The sequence below is a fragment of the Castor canadensis genome, chromosome 8 (assembly GCF_047511655.1).
Source record: "Castor canadensis chromosome 8, mCasCan1.hap1v2, whole genome shotgun sequence".
Lineage (NCBI taxonomy): Eukaryota > Metazoa > Chordata > Mammalia > Rodentia > Castoridae > Castor > Castor canadensis.
In genome coordinates, this window is record NC_133393.1 from 6,249,046 (window position 1) to 6,275,967 (window position 26,922).

General features: G+C 45.8%; 2 protein-coding genes across 8 annotated transcripts in view; one reads left to right on the forward strand and one right to left on the reverse strand.

Annotated features, from left to right (window-relative positions):
• Positions 1-17,567, forward strand: part of Tram2 (translocation associated membrane protein 2) — a 79,726-nt gene extending 62,159 nt beyond the window's left edge. For all 3 annotated transcript variants that reach the window (XM_020184771.2, XM_074081958.1, XM_074081957.1), the window contains exons 4-11: positions 219-335; positions 6,968-7,026; positions 7,793-7,877; positions 8,447-8,517; positions 9,785-9,889; positions 10,181-10,324; positions 11,125-11,288; positions 12,187-17,567. In XM_020184771.2, coding sequence (XP_020040360.1) covers positions 219-335; positions 6,968-7,026; positions 7,793-7,877; positions 8,447-8,517; positions 9,785-9,889; positions 10,181-10,324; positions 11,125-11,288; positions 12,187-12,260 — 819 coding nt within the window. In that variant the 3' untranslated portion in view covers positions 12,261-17,567. The remainder of the gene's footprint in view (positions 1-218; positions 336-6,967; positions 7,027-7,792; positions 7,878-8,446; positions 8,518-9,784; positions 9,890-10,180; positions 10,325-11,124; positions 11,289-12,186) is intronic.
• A 3,378-nt stretch (positions 17,568-20,945) lies between these two features.
• The window catches only part of Efhc1 (EF-hand domain containing 1), a 35,735-nt gene continuing 29,758 nt past the window's right edge, over positions 20,946-26,922 (reverse strand). For 2 of the 5 annotated variants that reach the window (XM_074081963.1, XM_074081959.1), the window contains 4 exons: positions 25,075-25,288; positions 24,545-24,692; positions 23,258-23,468; positions 20,949-21,914 (listed from right to left, as the gene is read on the reverse strand). In XM_074081963.1, the coding sequence (XP_073938064.1) occupies positions 21,843-21,914; positions 23,258-23,468; positions 24,545-24,692; positions 25,075-25,288 (645 nt within the window). In that variant the 3' untranslated portion in view covers positions 20,949-21,842. Of the gene's footprint in view, positions 21,917-23,257; positions 23,469-24,544; positions 24,693-25,074; positions 25,289-26,922 lie in introns of all 5 variants that reach the window. The other 3 variants (XM_074081960.1, XM_074081962.1, XM_020184770.2) reach the window with 3 other exon arrangements.

Consider the following 26,922-nt stretch of genomic DNA (forward strand, 5'->3'; position numbering starts at 1 on the left):
GTTTTCTTTATGTGTTGCTCTTGCTGTTTTCCCAAAATGCTTATCTGTAACTAAGCACTGTATGCACCCAGTAGGCATATACTAAATAACTTGGATTATGGCCCAGTTTAAGCCTCTAGCAATGTTCAACCCCTTCGTCGGGAGGAAACAAAAGATTGAAATCTGTCCAAAATTGATATGCTCAAATATTAATAAGTGGGGTTTTCTTTATTCGTCAGAAAATCAGCAAAAGGCTTCATCTCTCCAAGGTCAAACACAGCAAGTTCAATGAATCTGGACAGCTGGTCGTCTTTCATCTCAGCTCTGTGATATGGTGCTTCTATGTGGTAGTGACGGTGAGTAGTCTTTGAGACTGCTAAAGGGTGAAAACCAAGCCATCAGACTGTCTCTTTGCATTGGTGATGAAATAACTGACGTGCTTGCAGGGTAGAAAAAGAGCAGGGATCAAATTTCTTAGGATTGAAACTTTTTGAGAGGCCAAATGATATCGATGCCATTTTATAGCTGGAGAGAATCATCTGCCCAAAACTAAACACGTTTGCCATTACAGTAATGGTACTGTGCTTCTACATCACACTATTATTTTACCAGCCCCTCTATTCCAGTACTTCTGTTATAGATTAAAGAGTCCTAAGCTCAGTTTCACAATGTACCACAAATAGCCAAGTGGCAAGGACAGTTTAGACTTGAAAGTCTGGCTCCACGTCTGTGATAGACAGCTTTGCATCACTGTGACAAAACACCTGACACAAATAACTTAAAGGAGGAAAGGTATATTTTGGTTCACAGCCTCAGAGGTTTCATTCTGTTGTCATTTGACTCCATTGCTTTGGGCCTGCAGTGAGGCTCAACATCATAGTGTATCAAATTGGCTCACCTCCTGGCAGACAAAATGCAGAGGAAGACAGGAAGGGACCAGTGGTAAGGTATACCCTTCCAGGGCATTCTTTCTCTAACTAGGTTCAACATCCCACTTTTCCCCACCTCCCAGTTGTGCCATAAAATTATGAATCCATCAATAGATTAATCTATCCATTGATTAGGCCAGAGCCCTCAAGCCTCACCTCTAAACATTGCATTGAAATCAAGTCTTCAACACATGAGTTTTTGCAGGACATTTCATGTCTGAACCATAACACAAATCCAGCACACTTTTTATTTTAAATACTGGCCTCCCCTTATGCAAGGTTAGCATCCCTCAATTCGCACAGCAAATTCCATAGGAGTCAATGCCATTCCCACATACACCTGCATGACCAGACGTTCTGCTACCTCCACTTTCTTCAATAGGACTCTCTCAAGCCATTTTTAATATACCAAAATTCCTTTGTACCAAGAAATGTGAACAGTTTCTTGAGGTCACTGTAATAAAGACCCTGCCTACTAATACTCACCCTCACCTGGAACATCTCCCATCTGTAATCAGGTCCCATGAGAACTCCAGGCCTGGGTCATGGAAAGTTCAGCAACCCTGTGACCTCTGAGATTTTCTTCCACAGATCCTTCACTTTGTCCCTTGCCTTCAGTGACAGAGTTGGACCCTCCCATTATAAGGAACTCTTTGTCTCTAGAGCTGAGTGTGGAATTCATATTCTCAAAGCAGGAATCAACATGTCCTTTTGTATATTGCTATTATTCCTTTTATCATTTCATCAAAGAGTAGGTTTTTTTAGCAGTACACTAAGAATTTTAATCAAGGGACCTGAGACTTTTGTCAACTTGGGCTGCCATGTTTCACTTCTAGGGGAAGACTTACACTGCATGAATGGGACCCAATGCCCTGATACTGAATTCATGCCACCTCTGGAGACCTAAGCTAATATCCTCAGGATACCAGACATTTTAACTCATCTTTCATGGGAAGCATTGCCTCATCTCTGAATCACTTCTACCCTTTCAACCTCACTCCCAGACATTCCACTCCAGCTGTGACACATGGAGACCAGATTCGGAGGCTAGAGCCAAGCTACTCAGCACCAGCTTCCTGTATATGAAGTGCTCAACTGCTCTTGTCTTTGCTCCTCTCAGTCCTTCATGAACTTAAAAATGATGATGGAAATTATGTTGGGAGCACGTTAGGGCTGTTTTTGGTGAAGCTCCTAACAGTCTTTTATTTTGCTGAAAGCCAGGTCCCTACTCACCATGTGCAGTGGTACTTGGAGACCAGTGATCCAAACTCGTAATAACACCATTTTACTCCCTGTCCTCGCCTTCTCCATCCGAGCTGTCTGCACAGGAGGAAGGTGATTGAAGAACAAGAGAGGTCGTTTTCTTAAAGGAGTAAAAACAGCTGGTTTTATTGTGATGCATTCTTGCCATGAGTCTTCTCTTTCACTCTCCACAGTCAGTTCGTCAGCAGATCCTGCCAGTTGTATCTTTAAAATACTTTGAAATTCTGTCTGCTGCTTTCTACCTGCACTGCTAACCCCTAGTCCACTGGATCTGCACCCAGGGAGAGTTTGCCCTTCAGGGGACATTTAGACAGGGATGATACTATCTTTCAAAGCACAGGACAGCCCCATCGTGAAGAATCTGGCCCCAGACTTCAGTAGTGTCAGGGCTGTGAAGTCCAAGCCCCCATCATCTCTACCCAGTACACTACCGAATAGCTTCCTTCCAGAAGGAGGCTGCTTTCTTTCATGCTGGGCCCTCCCACCCAACCTATTATCTGCTCAGCCAGATGGATCTGTTTAAAACATAAGCCAAATCATGCATTCCCCTGCTGAAAGTAAGTCCCTTCACAGCTGCAGTGAAATTGTTTTTTCTTCTTCACTCATGGAACCTGGGCCCTGCAGGCCCTGATTGTCTCATCTGAAAGGATGCAGCCCCACTGTTCTCACCTCTGCTCTTCTAGCTCTCCTGGCTATTCCTACCTCCTGGGCTTTGCACTGCTGTTTCCTCTGCCAAAGTGCTGCATGCACAGACTCCCAATGGCAGGCTCCTTCCTGCCATCCAGTGTCCACCTGAATGTCACCTCTCCAGAACACCCTCCCCGTTTGCATTTTCTGTGCTGCACCCATTATTGGTGTTTTCTGGTTCATTTGCTGGGTCTGTCTCTCCCACTGGACCCTGGGCTGCTAGCGGGCACCTCACTTACTGCTGTACCCCTAGTACGGTGCCTTCACATACTAAGTGCTAACTAATACTGGCTGTAAGGATGATTAAGAAACTGCACGTGCATCTTATTTTTCTAGCTTTCAACAAACGTTTTAAAGTAATGAATTGATGGCTTCATAAGCATCGTAGATGATTATGTTTTCAAAAAGCAATGTAGAAAAGTTCAGAAGAGAGAGGAGAATGTACCCCAATCCTTCCCACCAAAAATACCAGCTGTAGCTGGGTGTTTGATTCAGATGTTTTTCCTAATATATATATAGGTAGAGTGCTAGGAGCGTGGTTGGACCACCCAGTGATTTTTGAAGCATGTCAACCACGAACTTCAGTGTATCTTTGATATACTACTCATTGTTTTAGAGGAGAGAAGGCAGGAAAAAACAAAACCAACAACAAAACACTCCACTGGAGAATGCAGGAGATTTGGTCTCTTCTCTTTGACTTTCTTGTGTTGTCTGTCTTTGTATTTTAAAGTCCACTAGTCGGCGAGAACCCAGTAGAGGGATCCTAGTATCAGAACTGGTTGCTACTAACAGGCTACTTGCTTTGGGGATGATTTTTAGGGCATGGTTGTTCCTAATGGACCAGTGATAAGATGTCTGAGGCTAGGTAGCAGCTGACTGTGTTGTGTCTGGATTCTGATGTTTGGGTTGTTCTTTTTGTTCATGCACCAAAAGTAAAGACTGCTCCGGAAACGGGAATCCCTCTAGCATGTTGAGGCCTTGCTTAGCTCCTAGGTTGATTTGGAGAATCAGGAGAGAATAAATGATTCTGAGAGCTCCCCCATACCATCTGCTGAGGCCCATCAGTGGAGGGAGGTAGAAGGGGTTATAGGTGCTTGTTGGCTGCACTCAGTCCCAGAACTCAGGTACCTTGGCATGCCTGAGCTCAGAGACAGCCCAGCCCAGCCCTTCCTCAGACAGCTGCCTGGACAGAGGGCTGGAAAAGGCTGTTCTCAGAGCAATGAGTCATTTTTCCTCTGGCTCCCCAGCTCTTGGCTCTCCTCCTGCCCTCCTCCAGTCCCAGTGGACTGGCCATTCGCAAGCAGGCAGCATTTTTCAGGGGAGTTTTCTTGGCTCATCAGCTTCAAAGTTCTGACCTCTTTGTCTCCTAAGAAAGAGGCCAAGCCAAGAGGGTTCCTGTTTAAAGTCACAAGACCATCCAGATCGTGGGGCTCACACAGTGCTGCTTCTCTTGATTCTTAATTTTTGGCAGAAAGCTCTCTCCCATCTCAGTCCCAAAAGTACCATTTTGCCTGTTAAATACATTGCCGCTTGCTCTAGGGAGGGGCGTTCTCACCCATCTGATGCCCTTGGAATGAGGTAGAGAGTTTGGAAGGCCAGGGGTTGCTGTGCCTGGGGTCAGAGATCTGATGAAGGCAGATGTGAGAATGGCACGGAGGAGAGGCAGACAGAAGATAGCAACAATGTTGGTGTATGGAAGTGTTCATTGCCACCACCCCAATGCCCAGAGCCCCGCATCTTGCGCCTCAGTCTGTGTGAGCTATTAGGAGGGGTGGTAGTGAGAAGAAATTATAATTGAGGCATAAGGCTTTCCTTCTAATCTAAGTTGCCATTACTTCATGGGTCCATGTTTCATTGTGTTCCTGGAGGCCCAAGGTTGTAGTGTTAGGACTGTGAACAATACCTGAAACGCATGCTGATAGGTCAGAGGGTATTTGATCACTCAAAGGTGGGTAGATCAGCCATCACTTGGAAACACTACTGCAGACCCAAGAGAAAAAAAGCATAGGGTTCTTCCCACTAAGCCATGTTGACCTTCTCATTCTCCTGTCCTTAATCCCAGGGTGAACAGTTGCAGTTCTCAGCCTTCTCATCAAAGCCACCAGCTTAGCTGACTTTCTCATTTACTGAAGCAACAGACCTGAAGTTTTAGGGGCAGGTTTGGACCTAGCTCATATTTCAGCTGTGCTATTGAAAGAACATCTCATTTTTCCTATCTCTTTCTTCATTTCTTTTATTTTACAAGAGATCATACTTCTCCAACCAACAAATAAGAGCTCTGCTTTTCTTCAGAACAGAGAAATTGTCTAAAGCATTCATCATGGCTTGGGATGTAGCCCAGTGGTAAAGAGCTTGCCTAGCAAGCGCAAGGCCCTGAGTTCAATCCCCAGTACCGCAGGAAAACAAAAAACTTTTCAAAAGCATCCATTCACTCAACCAGTATGTTTTTTGTGGACTCTTGTGTCAGCTGAGTGTCTCTGGGTGTTGATTGTTTTCTCCTGTGTTTTGTAATCTTGGAGCGTAAACTCAAGGTTTATGCTCTCAAGGTTTTATCTGCAGGAATGCTGTACATCCTTGGATGTGGAGGGTCTATCTGCAGTGTATTTTGGGACTCTGGTCCACAATACTGTTAATACCAGTTTATTAGTCTGGTGGTTTCTGGACCATACAGGTGGTATATATTTGAGCTGCAGACCCTCATGAAGGCACAGCTGATGTTGCAGATTTTTAGGGTAAATGTTTTTGTTTTTGTCCTGGGCCCAGCTGAACAGACATCTTCACTTCCCTATGTTTGTCAGCAGATACTTTCTACACTGTCCTTTCTCCAAGATTGTAGCTCTTCAGTGGTCCCGAGTTTTTTCTACCAGGGTGTTAGGTTCCACCTCCCAAGGCATAAACACTGTGGTCCCAAGACTAGTGCTTTCTGGGATCTCATGGTGTCACTGTTCTGGCTTTTATCTTCTACTCTTTTGGGTCTCAGGGGGCTACCCTTTCTTATTTCTTATTCCCTTCAGTTTGGTATTTAAGATTATATTTGTTAGAGCTGATCAGCAGTGGCTCATACCTATACTCCTAGTTTCTTGAGAGGCTGAGATCAGGAGGATCACAATTCTAGGCCAGTCAGGTCAAATAAGTTTATGAGACTCCATCACAACGACAACAAAAGCTGCTCATGCTGTTGTGTGTCCATTACCCCAGGGAACGTGGAAAGTGTAATATAGGATGGTCTGGGCAAAAGTGAGACCCTATTTCAAAAATAACCACCGCAAAAAGGGCTGGAGGCATAGCTCAAGTGGTAGAGTGCCTGCCTATCCAGTGTGAAGCCCTGAGTTCAAACCCTAGTACCACCTACATAAACAAATAAAATAAAAATAAGTAAAATTATACTTGTTAGATTCCACCCAGTATTCCTAGATGTTTTGTAATGGGAATGGGGTTTCAGATTCCTCACCCTAGTATGTTCAAGGTGCTGGCTAGATGCTAGAGATACAAAGGAGGACAACAAAATGCCCTAGTGTGAAGGAACTTACAGACTGGTGGAGACTGGAGATAGTTCTAGGGGTCAGAGTCCAAGTGCACAGAATGGCCTACAGGCTCCTTCATTCTTCTTATTCATGGCAGTTTGAAATCCATGCTAGGTTTTTTAGTTTTCCCATGGTTGGTGTCTCCAGTACATTTGCTTATTCATTCTGTAAGCATTTCCTGAGTGCATGCTTGCCAAGCACAGTACTAGACACTGTCACCTAAACTGTCACATTTATCCCACAGTAACTCTGTAATATAGGTTCTTCATCCTCATTTTGTAGATGGGCCGATGGGATCTGAGGGAGACGAATAAACTTGTTCAGCAGATGTAGCAAGTAAATGTCAGCCCCATGTTCAGATGCAGGTCTTCAACCCCAAAGCATAGCACTTCACACTGCATCATGATGCTTTCACAATTACACAAGTGCTAGCAGTCCCCCACACAGAAGCCCTTTGTTTTCATGTTTCCTCTTCTTTCCTCTTTCCAGCAGGTGGGGGCTGGGTACATTCCATACCCCTGAACCCAGGACCCCAGTAGGTAGCATGGCACATCTCTAAATTCTTTCTCTTCTCACCCACCACAGGAAGGGTACTTAACAAACCCAAGAAGCCTCTGGGAAGACTACCCGCATGTGTACCTCTCGTGAGTATTCTCGACTCTGTCCCCAGGAAGATGGAGCTGTCCACCAATCTAGTGTCCCAGAATGTGGCCAGAATACTGAGGGAGGCCTGCTGACATGAGGATCAGATCATGCCCTGAGTCCATTAGGGAATAGGGTTATGGGCAGTGTTCTGTCTGGGGACTGCTTCTTTCCAGTATGCTTGATATCTGAATCTGCAAAGGTCCTAGCTTTTCCCACACGGGTACCTAGACCATAGGTGACAGATACAAAGCAGAACTCTCCATAAATTTCTCTGGCTTTGTGCCTTCTTGGTGACCCTCTCAAGTTCACAGCACATCTTCCTTTTTATCCCTCTGTGGCCGATGCTTTATCTGAGCAGCATCCCCTGTCTCTCTGGTGCTCCAAGACCTGGGCCTCTCCGAGCCAAGAACGAGGAGCTAGGCTAGATTCTTCCTTTGCAATGTAGAGCCATTCATTTGTTTAGTATGTTCAGTGGTCACAGTGCTCTGTAATCAGCAGCCTCCTCAGGTTTCCCTCTTCCAGGCTGAAGACCACTCTCCTTTGTCTACTTCTAATCACTCCTGCTTCTTTCCATGGATTTGCTGTGTCCCGTTAAGTGGTCTTCTATATGGCACAGCCACTGTGGATGTGGTGGTTGCTGACCTCTCCCTTGCTCCTGGACCAGCTCCTCACATACAGCCTTAGCTTTTCACTTATGAGCTGGACAAGCATCTGAGGGGATATTTTGGTCTGCTTCACTTGTATGACTTGCTGCCTTGTCTCCAGCTTCCAGGTGAAGTTTTTCTACCTGTGCCAGGTGGCCTACTGGCTGCACGCACTTCCTGAGCTTTACTTCCAGAAGGTACGGAAGGTGAGTACTCACTTCTCCTGACCCCTCTTGGAGTCTTCATGTTCTCCACTTCCCTCCTGCTATTCCCAGGGGTTACCTCCCTTCCCTTCTTCTGGAAGAATGGGAGTGTTGGCCAGTGATGGAAATGTGGAATCAGGTCTTGTAGAAGCCCCATGCAGATTGCACCATAAGATTGCACCACCAGAGTCAGTCTGTTACCCGCCTTCCTCCTCCACCAGATGTGTAGCTTGGGGAAAAATTTAACTTCTAATTGGATGGACAGGTTTTGCCATTCCCACACCTTTTTTTTTTTTTTTTTAAGTAGTTTCCTTCTGAATTATTTCCAAAAGCCCTCTTCCCCAGTCTGTCTCTTCTTTTTCAACCCAAACTTTGCCCTCTGACACTGGATCCAAAGCTGCTGCCTCACCGTTGGACTTTTCAGCAGCCCAGGGCATGAGACTCTGGCGTGAGGTGGGACTGTATGTGAAAGCCACCCAGCTCTGAAGGGATAGGGGGACCTGGCCTTCCTTGTCCCTCTGTACTTCAGTTAGGGAATGAGCAAACTTACCGTCTGCCTCTCTTGTTTCCAGGAGGAAATTCCCCGCCAGCTCCAGTATATTTGCCTGTACCTGGTCCACATAGCTGGAGCATACCTCTTAAAGTGAGTAAGACCCTGAGTCAGTCAGACTTCCTCGCCTTCTTGTGCCCTCAAACCTATCCACGCAACCACTCAACTGGCAGGCATTGATTAGATGCCATCTGTGTGCTGAGTACCATGCTAAGACTTGGAAATATGAAAAAGGATAAGGGAAGATTTCTTTTTCCTTCAATAGTTCGTTCTTTCCCTGATAGAAAAGACAGTTATAGGTAAGGAGAGTTTACTGTAATAGGCACTGTAATCAGGTATTTACCCTCGGCCATGGCGACCCAGAAGAGTGATAACCTCAACCTGAGAGAGCTAGGGAAGACTTCTGATAGATATTCACCTTTGAGCCAGGACTTTGCAGGCTAAAGTCCAGCTGAAAGCTGAGCTTTTGCCTCCTGGTGTCCAGATATTGCCAGAGATCTTAGTCCTGGGAGTCTCTACTCTTTGGTTTATAATGAAATGGAGAGTACTTTACAGTGTGGTTGTTCTAGAAATAGAGTTGCTATGATATTAGACCATTGAGGGTCTTTTTAAAAAACAATAATAATCATGGATGAACAGCTTTTCTTGACCTTTATCCATGCAGGATAGGGGAAAACCCTGCACTTTCTCTAGGCTGACATTTGAAAGTTTTGCTAAGGTTTCTGGAGGTGCTGGACCCCATCTCCAAGGTCCTCACAGCAGGTACCATGAGAGAACTACTGACTTGGGTTAACAGAGTTGGGGGCAGGCAGCTCTCAAACTCTCTTCTCCTGTCTCTGAAGACCTGGAGTTGTGGCACTTCCCAAATGGGTCTGTGAGAGGCCCAGGCTTGTGTGTGTTAGTTTAGCTCTGGTGCTGGATGTTCATGGTTCATATCCAGAATGGGTCTGTAGCTGCCATAGCGGTGTCTGCGATGACCAAGTCGGAGGAGTGTTTCCTGCTTCCCACATACCTCAGCTGGAGGACTCACATAATGAGAATTTAGCAGTAACCCTTCTTACTTCTACAGTGGAGGCTCAGCGCACTTGTCTTGAGCACCTTGTACATGCTTGGTTCTAGCAGATGGTGAGAAGAAGGTACTGCTGTTGCTATGAGGAGCCTGAGTCAGAACAGGTGAAAGGCCAGGTAGTCAGTTTAAGAAGATTTCCTAAAGGTACAGAAGCTAAGCTGACTCGTAATAGATGAGGTAGAGCCAGCCAGGAAGGTGGTGGGGAATGCAGAGCCCAGGCGCGGCTCTGCTCTGCTGTGTCGTAGGAGAGGGTAAGGACTCACCTCCTTCTTCACCCCCCTGCCCCTGCAGCCTGAGCCGCCTGGGTCTGATTCTGCTGCTGCTGCAGTACTCAACTGAGTTCCTCTTTCACATGGCTCGCCTCTTCTACTTTGCCGACGAAAACAACGAGAAGCTGTAAGTGGGGCTGCTGGGGGCTGGCCTGCTCAGAGGCCTTGGGGGGGTGGGGTCCTGGTCTCCTCTGAGGCCTAAATGATTAGAGGTCTCAGCTTGGTATAAGTTCCCACTTGTCTACAGGAAGCATCCTGACGTTATTGTTTTTCTGGAGCATCTCATTCTAGACACCTCTCAAACACTTATCTAAGCACTTTTAGTCCCCTTCCCACTCAAGGTTGCTTCTGGAGAAGTGGGTGGAGGTTCCTTAAAGGACCCTAAAGGCTGATATCCCTTTTCTGCCTCTGTGAGCAGGTTCAATGCCTGGGCTGCTGTGTTTGGGGTCACACGCCTCTTCATCCTCACCCTCACTGTGCTGGCCATTGGCTTTGGACTGGCTCGCGTGGAAAACCAGGCGTTTGACCCCGAGAAAGGGAACTTCAACACATTGCTTTGTAGGTGAGTTGGGCAGAAACCTAGAGTGATGAACACAGGTTTTTGAGCACTTCATGAAGCCTCCTAAACAACTTCCATAAGTTAGGAGGAAGGAGATCCTTGAGTCTCCCACATATATACTTAGTGGAAATCTTTGGACATGAGATCTAGAACAAGACGAAATACCACCCTTGTGTTTCCATTAAAACCTTCTTCACTTGCTGATGCTGGTTTGCTCAGAGTGCAGTGAGAATCTTAATACAGATACAAATACCTTAGGTTTGTGCAGCACTTAGAGATTGCTTATCCAGTCTCACAGATCTTGGACACTTTAAAACTGTCCTCCACAGCTTGGCCAGTGGCCTGGCAGCAAGGAAGGCAGTGAGGAAGCCATGTGTTTCCCTAAGCCCATAGGCTGCAGAGGGAATGTGATGTCCAGGGTTGTTCTGCTTTTAAACGACATACTAGATGAGAAACCAGTCATTCACTTATTTCAGCTAGATCATAATTCAGTTTATTGGAATTCTACCAATGTTTGTGGGGCCTACATTAGCCTGACTCTGTGCTGTGCATATGAAAGAGACATGGCCATGGATTCCCCAGGCTTGGAAATACTGTGATTGCAGAGCTGGACCTGTCACTGCCTCCTTCCACATCTCTCTGGATCCATCACTTCACCACTGCTGGAGCGGAGACTGACCAGAGCACACTCCCTTCCTCTGATAATGGCAGTGGGGGTGAGGGAAGGGCAGGTCACAGGAGCTGCAGGGTCCTGGCCTTGTCTCCCGTGTCCACCCTCAGGCCTGCCCCTTTCTGCTCTGCAGACTCTGCCTGCTGCTGCTGGTGTGTACCACCCAGGCCTGGCTTATGTGGCGCTTCATCCACTCCCAGCTGCGGCACTGGCGAGAGCATTGGAATGAGCAGAGTGCCAAGCGGAGAGTCCCAGCTGCGCCTAGGCTGCCAGCCAGGCTCGTCAAGAGGGAATATGGTGAGTGCCAGCCCACAGCAGGGAGAGAGCGAATGAGGTCTGTCTGGGATGGGTGAGGAGGAGCCAGGGCCTGACTTTTAGGAGCTCCATACACCAGACCTGCTGCCTCCTCCTTCCTGACTACCTTCCTGGGCCTGAGTGCCCCTGAGTGGCACATGGCTGGGCATGGGCCAGGGACCAAATGTGGGTGGGGCTGTCCCTAACCGGACTGGAGCCCTGGCCACTGGGACAGAGTAGCACTGGGTGGGGACCACTGGCAAGAAATGTGTCCTCTGGGTAGCTTCTGGTGCATAGCCAAGTTCTTCTGCTGCCATCACCACCGCCCATGCCCTGTGTCCTCACCTGCCCCTGTGCTCTGCATTTTGACCTGCCCCTGCCTCCCATGTGTTGGATCCTCCTCTGTCTTCAGGAGTAACTCACAGTGACATAGTGCTAGATGGGCAGCAGGGATGAGACACCTACTTCTCCATTCACCCCTGCACACACACTGCAGTGATCACTTACCCCACAGGTCCCTGGGCATCCCAGCCTGCACTTTCTGTCCAGCCTGTGGACCTGTTTGCAGCAGGACCTGTTTTCTGACTCGCCTGCCTTTCTCTAGGCAGCCACTTGCCTGACAAGAATTTGTGTGTATTTGAGCCAGACACATATGCAGCCAAATGTGATAAAGAAGCAGGGGTGGGGGTGGGGACACGGGAAAGCATGAAAATTGGAACAGCTCAGAACTGTCTGTTGGCTTGCACCTGCTGTGGGAAGCTGCAGTCCAGTACCCCTTTGGTCCATCCATGTGCAGCAGCTGGGTGTGGTGGCCCCTCACCTCAGACCGGCCCCAACCTCTGTTCTCCTACCTCAATCCCAGCAGAAACCCCATGTATGTCTGTCTCTTTCCACTCCCCAGGTTACCATGAAAATGGAGTGGTGAAAGCAGAGAATGGAACCTCCCCACGGACTAAGAAACTCAAGTCTCCCTAAGGCCAAAGTGCTGAGAACAGGACTCCTCATGGTGGGGGCCCAGCTGGGAGGCATGGAGCCCAGGCCCCCAGCACTGCCTCTCCTTCCTCTTCATGATGCTCCAGTAGCAGAGACCTGTCTTCAAAGGGGGTTTTCTCTCTCTGACTTCTTGGCTTTCTCTTCTCATTCTTCCATAAACCGTTTTCAATAAAGCCAAAAATCTTCCTCTTTCGCTCCCTCTAGCCACCTTATGGCCTCGCCTCTGTCCTGTGTTGGGTTTTCTAGAAGCCTAGATTCTCGTGGCTGTCTGCTTCCTCTTCTTCCTCTTCCTTCATGGCTGCTGCTTTTTGTCTTTACTTCTTGACCTTACCTAACTGCGATTTTTCTGTGCTGGATTTTTACAATGAGAGGGAGCTAAGATTGCAGTCCTGTCCATCAGTCCCAGGACCTGCCAATCTGGAAACCTCATGCCAAGGAGCTTTGCCTAGGAGCAGTAGCAGGTCCCTTGGTGGTCCTCGTGTGGATGGGCAGGAAGAGGAGAGGCCGGCCCTCTTGGATCATAGTCTTCTTGGTGCTGATGAACTGATGAGATGTATCATTCCAATTCTACACATACCACCCTGAGGCACAGTCACCGCTGCTCATTGTGAATACGACTCAGTCCGGAAGGACAGTTTTAATTCTGTTGGGTCCTGTGACTCCAGAGAGCTTACCAGTGCTGCACTTGGATGGGAAACCAGCCTGCTCTTGCTCTGGGGGGTAAGCGTTAACAGAAGACAAGTCTTCCGCTTCTAGAGCAAGAGCAAAACATGCTAGGCAGCAGGCTTTTCTGGAGAAGGTGGTGCCACAGCAACAATGGGGGAGTCGACCTGGGCTTTCCTTCAGCAGTGCCAGTTGCCGTTGCTGCTTCAGTCGTTCACCAGCGTTCAAAACCAAACTGTTAACAAACCCGCCTGAGATATGCTGGTCTACAGTCCAGAACCAGCCAGCCCTGTCAGGGGCCCAACTTGCTACCTTGCCTCATCTCTTTCTCTCTCTCTCTGTCTCTCTCTCTCTGCAGAAATACTAAGCCTCAAGGGCTCCAGCCTCACACCCATCCCCTGGTGTCCCAGGGAGGGTCATCTGGCTATCCTCCCTGTGGCTTTGCTTGTTGAGTATTCTTTGGAATTGTCATTTGCTAATGTTTGCTGAGCACACCTACAGCCTGGAACCAGGATCACTCAGAGTCATTCTTCTGCTTGGATGAGCAGACAGCCATGTCCACAGGATCTTAATTCTCTCCCTCTAGTATTCTCTCTTCTCCCTTCCAACTGAAGAAGAGGTCACCAGGTCCTGGTGGGCCTTCTGATGACTTCCAGAGGAGAGGTAGGCTTTTTAAAGGGTCCTAATTTAAAAACTGAACTCTGCTGAGGCATAGGGGAGCAGTTCTTGGTGGTACAAGAATGTTAATATCACCTGGTATACTGGTCCTCTTTCTGACATCATAGACAAGACTTTGGATTTTTTATCCAGAAAGAGGGAGATGGGAAGCTTTCCTTCTCCAAGTCACTTGCAACATGGGTAAAGTTCAACTTAGCAATAACTGAGGGATTGGTTTTCAAACATTATTGTAGAATTTCACCTCTCTGTCCAGGATAAGCATGCAGAATTTGGAAGAGCTACTCTTGACTTGTTTAGGTCATCCTTAAGAAGCAGGCAAGCAGGTTTGAAAGTATGTGTTTCCCTTTTCTTCCCTGATTCTTCTCAGGGCATCACAGCTGATCTGATTGGGAACCCCTCAGCCATTTCAATCCAGTAGCCTAATGTAGACTGTAATTGCTCACGCTCCTTGCCCTGCCTGGAACTGCACATGAAGGGGCTCAGCCAGCTGCCCCAAGCCGATCTTCTTCCCCCATTAGCCTAGACACCATAATGAGGTCTCTCCCTGACTGTCAGTGATGGGGACTTGACAGTTCTCTGCAGGAGGCTAGGCAGAACAGCTGAAGTCTTGGATTCGGGAGGCCCATTCTCATGTGTGTAGGTTTTGCTCTGACCCAGAACACTTGGGTGCCAGAGATGACATGATTTCGTGTTTTAAGTCTCCTGCCAGTTTCCCATGCTTTCAGTTGATTGTGCCTTGGATGTGGTACCAGGAACCCAGTGACTGGGGTTCACTTAGGCTCTGTTTTCTTTATTCGTTGATGGGAGTTAGTAAAATCTTATTCTACATTAAAAGAAAAGGCGCCGAGACCACAGGTAAGGCCAACATCTCACCAGCCTGGGCTTTTGGGAGGTTTAAGGGCTTAGTCAGTAATAAGCATGGTACTTTCTTATCTCCACCAGCCTCCCTGGCACATTTTATGTCATAGCAAAGCCAAGTCTTGGCAGGTTGACAGAAACCATGTTGCCAGAGGTGAAATAATTCAGTTCCACTTCATCCTGTGCACATGTTGGGCTAGCTTTTACTCATTTGGGCACTGTGGCTACTTTCTTCATTTTCTTGCAATCTCTCTTATTTTCAAAGTGCCAAGCCCCTTATGAAGACCCTCCAGACCCATCTGAATTTGAGGGGCCGGCTCACACCATCCACCAAGAGCAGAAAATGCTTATCTACCTCAGCAATCCCTGTCTCTCACGTCCCTGTCCCTGGTGGCATGCCTGCGTAGGGACGCCAGCAGATGGCAGTGGTAGGAGAGGGAGGCAGTGGATGGAGGATCGCCCGCTGCCTAGTCTCTTCCTAGGAGGTTCTGTGATGGGAAAGTTATTTTTACCATTCAGGCTCTGATAGCTGTACTATTAATGCATTCCATGTGCTTCTCCTGAACATAGGGGGTGGTTTTGGAGGAGAGGGGAGCAGGCAGAGCCCTAGGGAACCTGCTCTTTCCTACCGTAGTCAGTCCTCGCCCAATGTCTGTGCCTGGGCAACAGACTTAAATAGTTGTTGAGAACCTCACCTGCTCCTGTCTCCAGGCAGAACTTACCCACATGTAGGAAGCCAAAGTATTCGCCTTGGCTTTTCTGAGTGGCAAATGAGAAAGCTGTAAGGGCAGAGAGAGTGCAAGGCCTCCAGAACTTGCACAGTGTTGTTACAGTCTACGGGTGCTTTAGCTAGAAGAGCCTTGCCAATCGCCTTAGGACTTAGGGAAGGCCTTGGTGTGAATTTGTTTTATATGCTTCAGCCTTGGCAGTTGGTTTTGCCTAGGCCTGGGGTGGGGGAGAGTAGGGGAGTCTTCCCTGCCTAAGGGCCTCAGTGTCCCAAATGGACAAACTTTAGTTCTTGGTCTCCTAGAGCCTCTGTTCATCACCGATGGGGAGAGCGCTGAAGGCCTGTGAGTCAAGACAGCTGCGTGGTCTTTCTCCCCTCCTTCTGCTTCCCACACTTACAGCCTATTTCCTTGGAAGAGGGCTTTGGGGGTAACTGGAGAATTAGGTCATTGTTAGATCTCTTGAAAAGCATCAGAAGGATTCCTCTCCAACTGGTGATTGGCCTTGGGAAGAACTTCTTACTCTTCTTACTCTTCACCTTCCTTCTTGCCTGAGTGTTAGCAAGTATTCTTACACTGTATTATGGGGGTCCGGGGTCCCACAATCAGCACAGCCATGAAGAAGAAAAGCATTCAGACTTTCAGACTCTATGCAGTCTTCTGTGCTCAGCAACTCCTTGCAGCGTTTTTGTCCTTGTCCTAAGCTGATCCTTGTTCTTTTTGTATATTAAGTGCCTTACGTTACTGTGTAGCCTTCACTTGTCCTGTATGGCCAGTCCCCAGCTGCCAGGGATCTAGGGCTATTTGGCACTTGGCACTTGCTGCCGAGGACACAGTACCTCAGTACAGTTACATATAAAAGGGACACGGATTGACAGTTCTGCCTCATTTGTTCTGGACCCCTACACACACACACACACACACACACACACACACACACACACACACACACACACACACACACACACACACACACACACACCCCCCCCCCGGGCACATCCATACATACAGTGGTAGGTCTGGTGCACTATCTGCTTTGTTTCTGGTTTCCCCCTTGTGTCAGTTCCCTTCTGGCCTGGCCGGTGGCCATAGAAGCCTGAGGTGGCTCACACTGAATGCATCCGTGCCTATACCTAATAAGGGAAGCTTGGGGACTTCAGCCCCCCCACCCCCAGCTCCAGGCTTCTGGCCCCTCACAGCAAGTCCTGTTCTTTCAGTCTCCCTCAGCCCACCCCAAGCCTGGGTTAGAAACAAGGTACCTTGGCTTGAACCTTTTCCATCCATTTCACTTTTCATTCAACCCAGAGTGTGTATGAGGACAATGTGTGCTGTGCTCCCTAGTCCCCAGTATTAACTTGTTGGTGACCTGTTTGACAGTGTGTCTGGACTGGCAGTTGCAGAACTGTTGGAGCTCCTGATTCAAGAGTACCTTGTGCAAGTAACAGGAGCTGCAACCCCCTCCCTACTCCTCCCCTGCCCGCCTGCCTGTTTCTGCTTTTCCGGGTTGTGCAATAACCCTCCCAGCCAGTGGTCTTTCCCACAGGCCTTTCTGTCCCTTACAATGCCCTGTAATAAGGGATGGGGGGAGTCGTCGCCCCTTCCAGAAGAAAAGTCCGCCTCTTTCCCTTTGTTGCTGTCATCCTGATCCTGGGTGGGTTTCTGTGGCACTCTTGTAGAACATGGAGTATCATCTTAGAAGTGTGTTTTTTTGTTTTTGTTTTTGTTTTTTAAATTTGTTGGAAAGGAAGAAAGCCATCCTCTGGGGATGGGACATCAGGCAGTGTCTGGGAATAGGATCCGTTGTGGTGCCTGTGGCATCATCATCACTCTGCCTAAAATCATTCCAGAGTTTTCTTGTTGGGGTGGAGAGGATGGAGGCTTTTCCGAGAACCGGCCACAGGTGGCGAGCCCTGTTCCCCGCAGGGCCTGGCTGTGGTAGAGTGCCACATGCCGTTGTGTGTGGACTGTCTGCGTGATAGGACTGTAAACCTCACTTTTCAGTTGCTCTGTTGAATAACCATCTGAAGGACAGGCCGAGGCTGCTGGTGCCCTGAGCAACTCATAATGCAAACGCGGACAGATTGTCTCTCTGTTTTTCTACTTTAGCCTGTTCATGTTACGGACCAAATTTCAACAAGGAACTCAAGGAAAATTTGTACCTGCCGTATTTATGCTTTTGTGTAAAAGGGTTGGGGGAGGGGTGTCTTTTTACTTTTGGTGAACTTTCTCAAAATCCTTTTTCCACTGTTTCTGTCTGGTTTTAAAAACAAATTACAGTTTTGTATGGATTTTTTTAATGTACATTTTGAAACAAAGATCAAATATTTTCTGAAAACCTGAATAAAAAGCATAGAATTCTTTCTTACTTATCTCTGGTATAATTCCTCCACATGCTTTTATATGGTAATGCTTTTCAGTTTGGATATTTAAATTTGCTTTCACTTGAAAAATGAGTTTGCCTCTATTTTAGCTCTCACATCTAAAATTTTTCACTTCAAAGTCATTTCTTGCCTTCCTTGAGATCAGCTGCCCATTGTGGTGCTGTGACTCAGGGAACTGGAATTGAGGATGGAGTCAGTTACACTGAGTGCTGTACAGTAATGGCACCATCTTTATTTAATCAAACACAGTAAAGAAGAGGGATTCGCTTAGCATGGAGTTTGCAGGCAGGACACTGCATAAGAGAACCTTCCATGCTTAATGCCTGCTGGTCTGTGAAGTCATGTAGCTTGGAAATGGGTTCACTGTGTGTTAAAAGCCACCAAGTATGTTGGTGCTGACTAACATATGGCCCAGTATTAGTAACAGCAGTAGCAGTAGGGATTGCTGATGTCCCGAGGTGTTCTGCTGCTACCCACAGTTTCCAGAACCATCTTTGAAGAGAGTACAGGAGATGAGTGCAGTTACTGGTGAGAGTTAGCTAAGGTCACCCACTGGGTGTGAGTTACCCAGGAACATTCACTTGAGGTGAAGGCAAGGAGCAGAAATGGGCAGCAAGCTCTGATAAGACTTTTGTTTGAGTCCTGCTCTGCACAAGTGTTAGGTGACCTCCAGCACTTAACCTTTCTGAGTCTCTGCTCGTCTGTGACTTGGGGTTTTACTTTTGTCTCTGGAGATGGCGATAGTGAATGCTGTTTGTGGTACACTGAAGCAGTCAATACATTTTGTTTTTTTTATGAACATGCTTGTGCTTGTCCCCAATAGGATAGCCAAGAATCACTTACTCAGTGACCCCCGTGTCTCTGGAAACATCGTTAAGCAAAGTCTTCTCTGCTTCTTGGTCCCAAGTACCGTCAAAGCCTATAGATATGGGATTGATCCACCTTAATTACTAGATGGTACTGCCAAGGCCCCCTAGTGGTGCATTCAGGATACAAGCCAGGACTGAGTAGTGGCTAACTCAGCCAATCTTCACCCATGAAGCAGATTTCATTGACCCTCAAGCCATAGGCCAGTCTTGGATGCATCCTCGGCTAAATCTGGTAACTAGCAGTGTGCCTCCACTGCAAACTCTAAGTGGTAGTGCTAATTCTCTTCCTGCTTCAGCTGCCTGGCGACTGATCTGAAGTGATGGTCATTTATTCTTCCCACAGTAACAGCCCAGGATATGTGCCTGTGTGCCGGCTATGCTGGTGGCATACAGTAATTAGTGACACCTAATGGTTACACTACCATTCGGGACTTGGGTAGGAAAGTGATTTACTCTGACTGGTGGTTCCTATACTTGCTGCTTTTTGTGAATGACCAGCGGTGAGCAGTGAGTGTGAGGCCCCACAGGAATGGCCTACTGGCTGTGGTCTTTCAAGGTAGCATTCATACCTTTGTGATGGTACTATCAGATCTTAACTTCTCAGTCTTGGGTAAACTTGGACAGAGATGCAAGGTAAGGAGTGGAAAGCTTATGGAATGTGTGAGTGGTTCCAACCCTCTGCAAGACAGCTCTAAGACACTTCTAATAATTACAGTAGAGCTAGCATTTTAATACTAGTTCCTATTACACTCAATAAAAAGATACCTATGTTGTGTCTAGTTGAAAAGATAAAGGAAAATAGATTGGTCAGAACGAGGAAGGGCTATGGAGTGCTCATTTTCAAAAGGTTAATAAAAGGGTGTTAAATGAGACTTTCCTACTTCTCCATTTCAGCCAAGGTCCAGAGCTGAGGGTGAAAGTTGGGAAGTATTTCCACATGCTGCCGACTATTGATCCATGACAGGTTTGCTGGGAGAGGCCAAAGCTTCTGTGAACTTTCCTCTTCCACGGGGATGGGAAAAGTATTGGAGTGTGTAGATTCCTTGAAGTCTATAAGCAGGCTGTGGTCCTGCAAGCCAAGTGAAGGGGCTTTAGGATTCCACTTGATGTGCTCCCTGGATATGAAAAGCATAAAATTTGGGGGCCCGATTCTCACCTAAAACAAGTCTAAAGGAAAAGGAGTGAGCTTCCTAATTTCATATGAGAGCCTTCTGAGAGTGAATGCTGGGCAGGAGTGGACACCCTGGAAGGCCCACAGCTAGAAGCCCTTCTGAGAGGATGAGAGGAGCCTGGGGGAGCATCCTATTAGATCAGGGCAGTCAGTTGGACACCGGATGAGGTGCACTAGGTGGTTTACTGTGGAAAAGTGACCTAAGGGCTCCCCAAGAAGGTATCCTCGGAGAGAGAGCCAGCCTTTGGGCTTATGCCTCTCAAGAGAGCCCTGACCCCAAGTATAACATTAAGCAGCCACAGAAACATGGTTGTACCATTTAACCTTCCCTAGACCCTGCAATTCCAGAAGCAGAGGAAGGACCATACCTGTCCAACATTCTTCACTAAAGGCTTCTAGGCTTGGGGCAGAACTGAGCCAGGGCAAGCAGGATAGAGTTTAGGATTGTTCAAGCTGAACTGGACTTTCTAAGTACTTGAAAAAAGGAAAATTTTAGCCAGGTGCTGGTGGCTCACGCCTGTAATCCTAGCTACTTGGGAGGGAGAGATCAGGAGGATCGTGGTTCAAAGCCAGCCCAGGCAAATAGATCACAAGACCCAATATCGCAAAACCCTTCACAAAAATAGGGCTGGTGGACTGGCTCAGGGTGAAAGCCCTGAGTTCAAACCCCACTGCCACAAAAAAAAAAAAAAAAGGAAAATTAAATAGTTATGACTGAAGGAAACAAAACAAGAGTTATTCCTGAGATAATGACCTAGAGCAGAAAAGAAGTCAACAATACCCTTTAGGTAGCTGGCTAGAGGGGGCTTAGCTCACAAAGAGAAAACCAGGGAGCCCCCTCTACCTAGCTGTTCAGGGAGGCCCAGCACCCCGAGTCCTGTGTGACTGCATCTGCATCCATGCCACACTTTGGTGGCAGGGAGGAATTGGAGATGGCATTTTAAAATACGAGGTTGGTGGCTGAGCTCAAGTAAAGAGCCACTGTGGCTGTAAAAAGTCAATCAAGTCGTTATAAGTCAGGAACTGCTATGAGATGCTCCCTCCTGTCTCCAGGCCAGCAGTGCTTTTTACTCTTTAAAAAGAAAAAAACTAAAACCCACATCAAGAAATACATTTTACACCTATAATCCCAGCACTCAGGAGGCTGAGGCAGAGAGATCACGAGTTTGAGGCCAGTTTGAGACCCTGCCTCAGGAAAAAAAAAAGTATATGTGTGTGTGTGTGTGTGTGTGTGTGTGTGTGTGTGTGTGCTTTACATCATGACACTGAATAGTAAACTCAGGTTCAGTACAAACAGGTTTTATGAAAATGTATACCATACTATGTCTACTACACTGGTATTTTCTATTATGTTCCATTTTTGCAAAAGCACAAGTCTACTAATGGGCCTAGGACCAGACTTTGAAGAACGTGCAGTGTACTTCCCACAATATTAGGGCAGGCAGTGGGCAGAGATGGAGCCACTAGCTAGCAGGAACAGAGACACTGTGCACTTACTTTGCCATCCCAAATGTTTCTAGAAAATTCTATCATTTCTCCTGCTCTTAACCATTTTACATCTGTATCATGGTTTCCCAGAGAAACAGAACCAATAGAAGGTGTGCCTGTGTGTGTACACATACACACAGAGGTTGATTCACTATGAGACATGTTTTGTGTGAGTACTGAAGCTGACAAGTCCCAAGATCTTCAATGTGAGTCTACAAGCAGGAGACCCAGAAGAGTTCATGGTGGGCCAGGAAGGTCTGATATCTTAGTCTGAGTTTGAAGGCAGGAAAAGGCCATATCACAGCTTGAAAGATTCTCAGTTACTCAGGAGACAGCCAGCTTTTTCTTTTTTTTCTTTAATCAGGTCTTCAAATGATTGGGTGAAGCCCACCCACTTTAAGGAGAGCAATCTGTTTTACTTCATTTACCAATTCAAATGTTAATTTTATCCAAAAATATCCTCACAGACACACTCAGAATAATGTTTGATGACATATCTGGACACCCTGTGGTCCTCAAGTTGGCACTTGAATATAACCATCACAGTACCCTTACTATCCCAAGTAAGGGACTAATCTTAGATCCTACAAAAATCAATTTATTTTAGACTTTAGGAGTAGTGAAATATAATAACCAAGACGTCTGTAAATGCCTCTGTAAAGAACAAAAGGTATATTTCCAAGTATAGGTCCAATATCAAAAATCTCTATTGCGTTCTCTCATCAGCCAGGTCAGTTTGAGAAAGCACGGACAAAGTTATAGTAGCTAATCTTGCCTTCATCATGAGAGCACATCCTGATTAACTGTAAAAGAGAATAGAGAGAACAGGTGGGACACATATGTGGCGTTTTCTTTACCTTAACTGCAGTGTTTGTATCCTCAGTTGACTTGGAAATGGTCCTGTGAACTTGGTAGGTAGAGGGAACATCATCCCCATCATATGAAACCAAAGCTGGATGGAGTAAATGCCCAAGGACTAACTGGTATTTATGAGGACACTGACATTTTCAAAGCACTTTTAACTCTTTATATTATTCAAATATAAGTCTTTGCCCACCAGGAAGTAAGACTTCTAAACAACAGGTTCCTGTCATCATAGCCTAATAGAATGTGGTTATGTCATTGACTACCCTGTGTCCCCTGAAACTCAAGAGTGGCTGGGAACAATGATTATTTGTGGTTATCTTTATAAGACATAGACAAATCTACCTCCACTTGCCCTGTCCCTGTCTCACTTCACAATGGCTGCCATTCTTCCTGTGTCATTTCCCATGTCATATAGTGTGAACAATCTGAAAATCCAAACTGGGCCATCAACCTAAGGTTTGGGGTTAAATGGGTGTCAAGCCCACTTGAACAACTGTACTCCCAGCTGCCTTGCCCCACTCCTTGCTAATTTTCCTATCTTTAAAAAATTCACAGTGCCAACCTAATCTCTTTAGTCCTAAACAGACTCCTTTTTCCTAAATGAGTCTTAATTCCTGAACTCCCCTTTTGACTTAAAGATCATCAAGAAGGTCTACAGGAATCAGTGACAGTGTCTTGGTGATAGTAAGCCAGGATCCTTGGCCAGTGTAGGGGAGATTTTGTTCTGGTTTTCAGGAGAATCTTGGCTAAAGGGATTTAGAAAGAAGGAAAGGCATGGTACTCCATTAAGTCACACAAAAATTCTAGAAAGGAAACTTCCACACAGTCTCTATTTACCTCTGGCCTTGCTACATGACAAACATTACTGCTCTTGGGCAGTGGTCATGTCCTCTTCCATGCTAGCACTTCTCATGAGCTAAGGAAGGTATTGGCTGAAAAGGGCATCAAAGGTTGCCAACCATCCTGTTCAATCGACTTATCTTGGGATCTTCCCTTGGCAGCCTCTCCTCCAAGATCATCTCTATTGCCATCCTTCAGCCCTGACATGTTAGTTTACCTGCCACTCTCTGCTGCCTAGCCTCAGACTTGCTTAAAGAGATGCCCTGAAACAACAATTAGAAAAGAATCCCAGTGCCAGGATCAGGGGGAAATACCATAACCAGAAGAGAGTAGGAGATCTGACTTGAATATCCTAAGTCTTCCCCAGTGCAAACTGAATTCGCATGAACTGGTTTAGAAAGGAACGATCAGCACTCAGTCATCCCCAGCTCATACGAACCTCCTTAGTCAAGGAGTCGTCAACCGGGACATGAAGAGACTCGCAGACTTTGAAGAAGGTCTCCTTGTCCACATATCCTGTAGCTTCCTTGTCATAAACTTGAAATGTCTCACGAATGTTGTCTTTGCATGAATGATCTTTCAGTTGCTTCTGGATTGTTTCTATTAGCGCTTCTAGTTCTTGCACGCTTGCATCCTCTTTAGCTTGCTTGCTATAGAGAAAGGAAGGAAATGACTGGGACATGGCATTTATTCTTGACCAGTCTTTATCTCAGTGACCAAAGCTCCTCCTTGGTGAAGTCTGAGAAGGTTTCAATGACACCAAGCTGACCAGTAACTAAACACTTGCCCACAGAGGCTGGTTGACAACTGACCCCACATCAGGAAGGCCTGATTAGGGACAGTTTTTGAACCACCTTCCTTCTTGCCATCTGTTGAATCAGTGGACCACTAAGAAACAAATCTAATACACCCATCCCAAATTGGTATTTGTGAGAATCACATCTATTACTGCTGTTCAGATTAACATTACCTCATCTAAAAATAAATGCCTGAATGCTTACAAACACGTATATCACTATGTAGCCAGGAATCTCTTGTCGTTTTAACATTCTCTATTTTGGTGAAAGGACAGCTACGGAAGTTAAGAAATTATTCTGCGTGGTGGTGAGAAGTTTAGGCTTAGGATTTACTGAAATGAAAGATTAAACTTCTTGCCGGTGGTACTTGAGCACTCCAGGCCAGGCATGATACCACTTAGCGCATTTGCACTCACCATTCCCTCTTCCTGAAAAGCTCTTCTCCCAGACACCCACCCAGCTAACACTGTTACCTTCGTGTGTTTGCTCAATGTCACTTTCTCTAGGTGCTTTCACCTGTCCTGAGCAATTACAACCCACTCCCCACCCTCCAGAAATGCTTAGCACCCCTATTTTGCTGCAGTTTCTCATGGCAGCAGTCACTCAGTACACTGTATGAATTACTTCTTTGTGTTATTGTCTATCTCCTGTTGCTGAGGCCAACTCCATGAAGGCAGCAGCTTCTTGTTACTCTGTTTGCTGATAATGCCCGATTGCCTAGTGGGAGTACCTGAAACATGGGCGTTCAATAATTGCCTGCTAATCAGATAAAGCTGGACAAGTTCTGAGTTACTTCAGGGACTCTTTGTGTATATCCAATAGAAACCTGGAAATTGAGAATGTGATTATATATTCACTTTGACAAGAATTCCTCCCTAAATATCTTGCATGTGTCAAAGCAAAACGGGACCCGAGGTAGTCAAACGTACTTTTCCAGTTCCGGTCCAGGTGCTCCTTGCTTTCGGAAATGGTTCTGAATTGATGAGAGTGCTTCTGGCGAATACTGGGCAGCATTGCTCTCCATATATTTTACAACATACTCATCTATATCAAGGATAGTGAACCGGTGGCCAAACACTGGGGAAAGAGTAACATTACATTTAGCTTGATTATGTTTCAGATAATCAGAAGTAAAGTATTGTTAACCCTACAATGATAAATCCACAGATAGGCATTTGTGATGCAGGCTAACATGTTTTTAATAGTTGTATACGTAAATACAACTTCTTTCTCGGTGTTAGTATCTTAAAAATGCAACCAAAATATTGGCAACAAATGCAACCAATTTAGAGTTTAATTGATGGAAGGAGATTAAGACATTATACTATTTATATAAGAATATGAGCTTTATCTCAACTGGAATATAACTTAATTGCTTCTTGTAAGGCTTAATTGAATTAAATTACAGCTAAGAGCCCATGTGATCAGACAGTAGGAAATTCTGAGCTTTTAGACTTACCATCAATCACAGCACCAATAAAGAAGTCGTCAGGGCCATAGTAGACGGGGTTATCCGCTGTAGAGAGTGGTTTAACAACTTTAGTCCTGCCAAGATACTTGCCCCCAATGATACCAGAATTTCGAACAGGAGGCTCAAAAATACTGATCATATCAGTGGCTAGAAAATAAGAGAAGATAAATCGGCGGTCTTTGTCTTCTGGGATGGGAGATTCCTAGAAGGATGAAGAAAAAGAGGGTATCATGAAGGTCCACAACCTATCCAGAAGCCTCAAATACCAGCAGGGTCCATATATATGCTATAGATAAAGTGAAACTGGGTTCATACAATACAAACACACCATGTATGGGGAGATTCTGGTGGCTGGGAAGGACATGTTTCATGTCCCATGAGTTGGGAGGCTCCCCAACTCAAATCAATTGTTGATTGAGTTGATTGTTCCCTTATGTAAGAATGTAGGCCCAATGTTGCTAGATATTCCAGTTCTTCAAGAGAATACATAAATCTCTCTCTTCTGACTTTAGATGTTGACTCCAACTCTTTTAAAGCAGCATACTTATATGGGCTACGCTGTGCCCACAGGCTGCGGTTTGACACCTTTCTGTTGCCATTATATTCAACTTTGTGGACACTAAGATTATTATGCAAGGTTTAGTGTTTTTAAAAAAGTCCATTTATATAAATAATTAAAAAGTAAAATTTAAGGAGAGAGGAATGGGTAATATAAAAATCATGAAGTTGAAAGTAATTCAGAAAAAAGTACATTGTACAGCAGACTTTTATTAAGTGACATCACTACGGTGATCACACACAGCTTGACAAGCCTTATCACAGGCATGCTTAGTCCTTACTGAAATTCTCATATTGAAACTTCCACGCACATCTGCGCATTCAGACCACACAGTTATTTGTGTAATAATTTCTCAACTATTGAAGAAAGTCATTAGGTTTCTCTGAGTAAAATAATTTTCTCATACCACTCCCTAATCTACTTTTTGACTGGACGCCCACATAATGAAAAGTAAATTGTAGACAAATACCCACAAAATAGTTAGGGAAAATCAAATCACAACACTCTGAAACCATCAAAAGATTCCTATCACATTAGAATAAAACACAAGTTCTAAGTGGGGGCACACCACAGTGGTTGGTGGGACAGTGGCAACAGTTCACCAGAGTAGGAAGAAGCATTTTAAAACTTTAAAAATCTTTTTTTAAACAAAAAGAAAAGCTTTTATTTTGAACTACGTTTACACTTACAGAAAAGTTGCATAAGTAATAATGAAGAATTATCACATACCCCTCACCAAGATTCCCCCAGTGTTAATATCCTGGACAACTGGAATACAATTATCAAAACAGGAAAATGCACTCAGGATGCTGAGGCAGAATTGTAAATTCAAGGTCAGCCTGGGCTACATAGCAAGACCCTGTCTAAAAAAAACAAAACATGAAAAAACCCTCAGAAAACAAAGAAACAAAAAACCAGGAAAATGACAATGGTACAATTCTATTAAGTCAATTACTGTCTTCACTCAGATTTCACCTCCTTTTATAAATACTTTTTCTGTTTCCAGATCCTATCTAGGATTTCACATTGCATTTAGTTATTAGTTCTTTTTTGTCTCCTCCAGTCTATGATGGTTCCTTGATCTCCTTTTGTCTGTCTTGATCTTGACCTTGACACTTTTGAAGACCATCAATTATTTTGTTTAATGTTCTTCATGCATCTCATTTTTGCTTTTTGCCTTCCTTCCCTCCTTCCTTTCTCTCCCTCCTTCCCTCCCTCCCTTTACTAGATCTTGCTATGTAGCCTTGACTGACCTCAAACTCACCATCTTTCTCCCT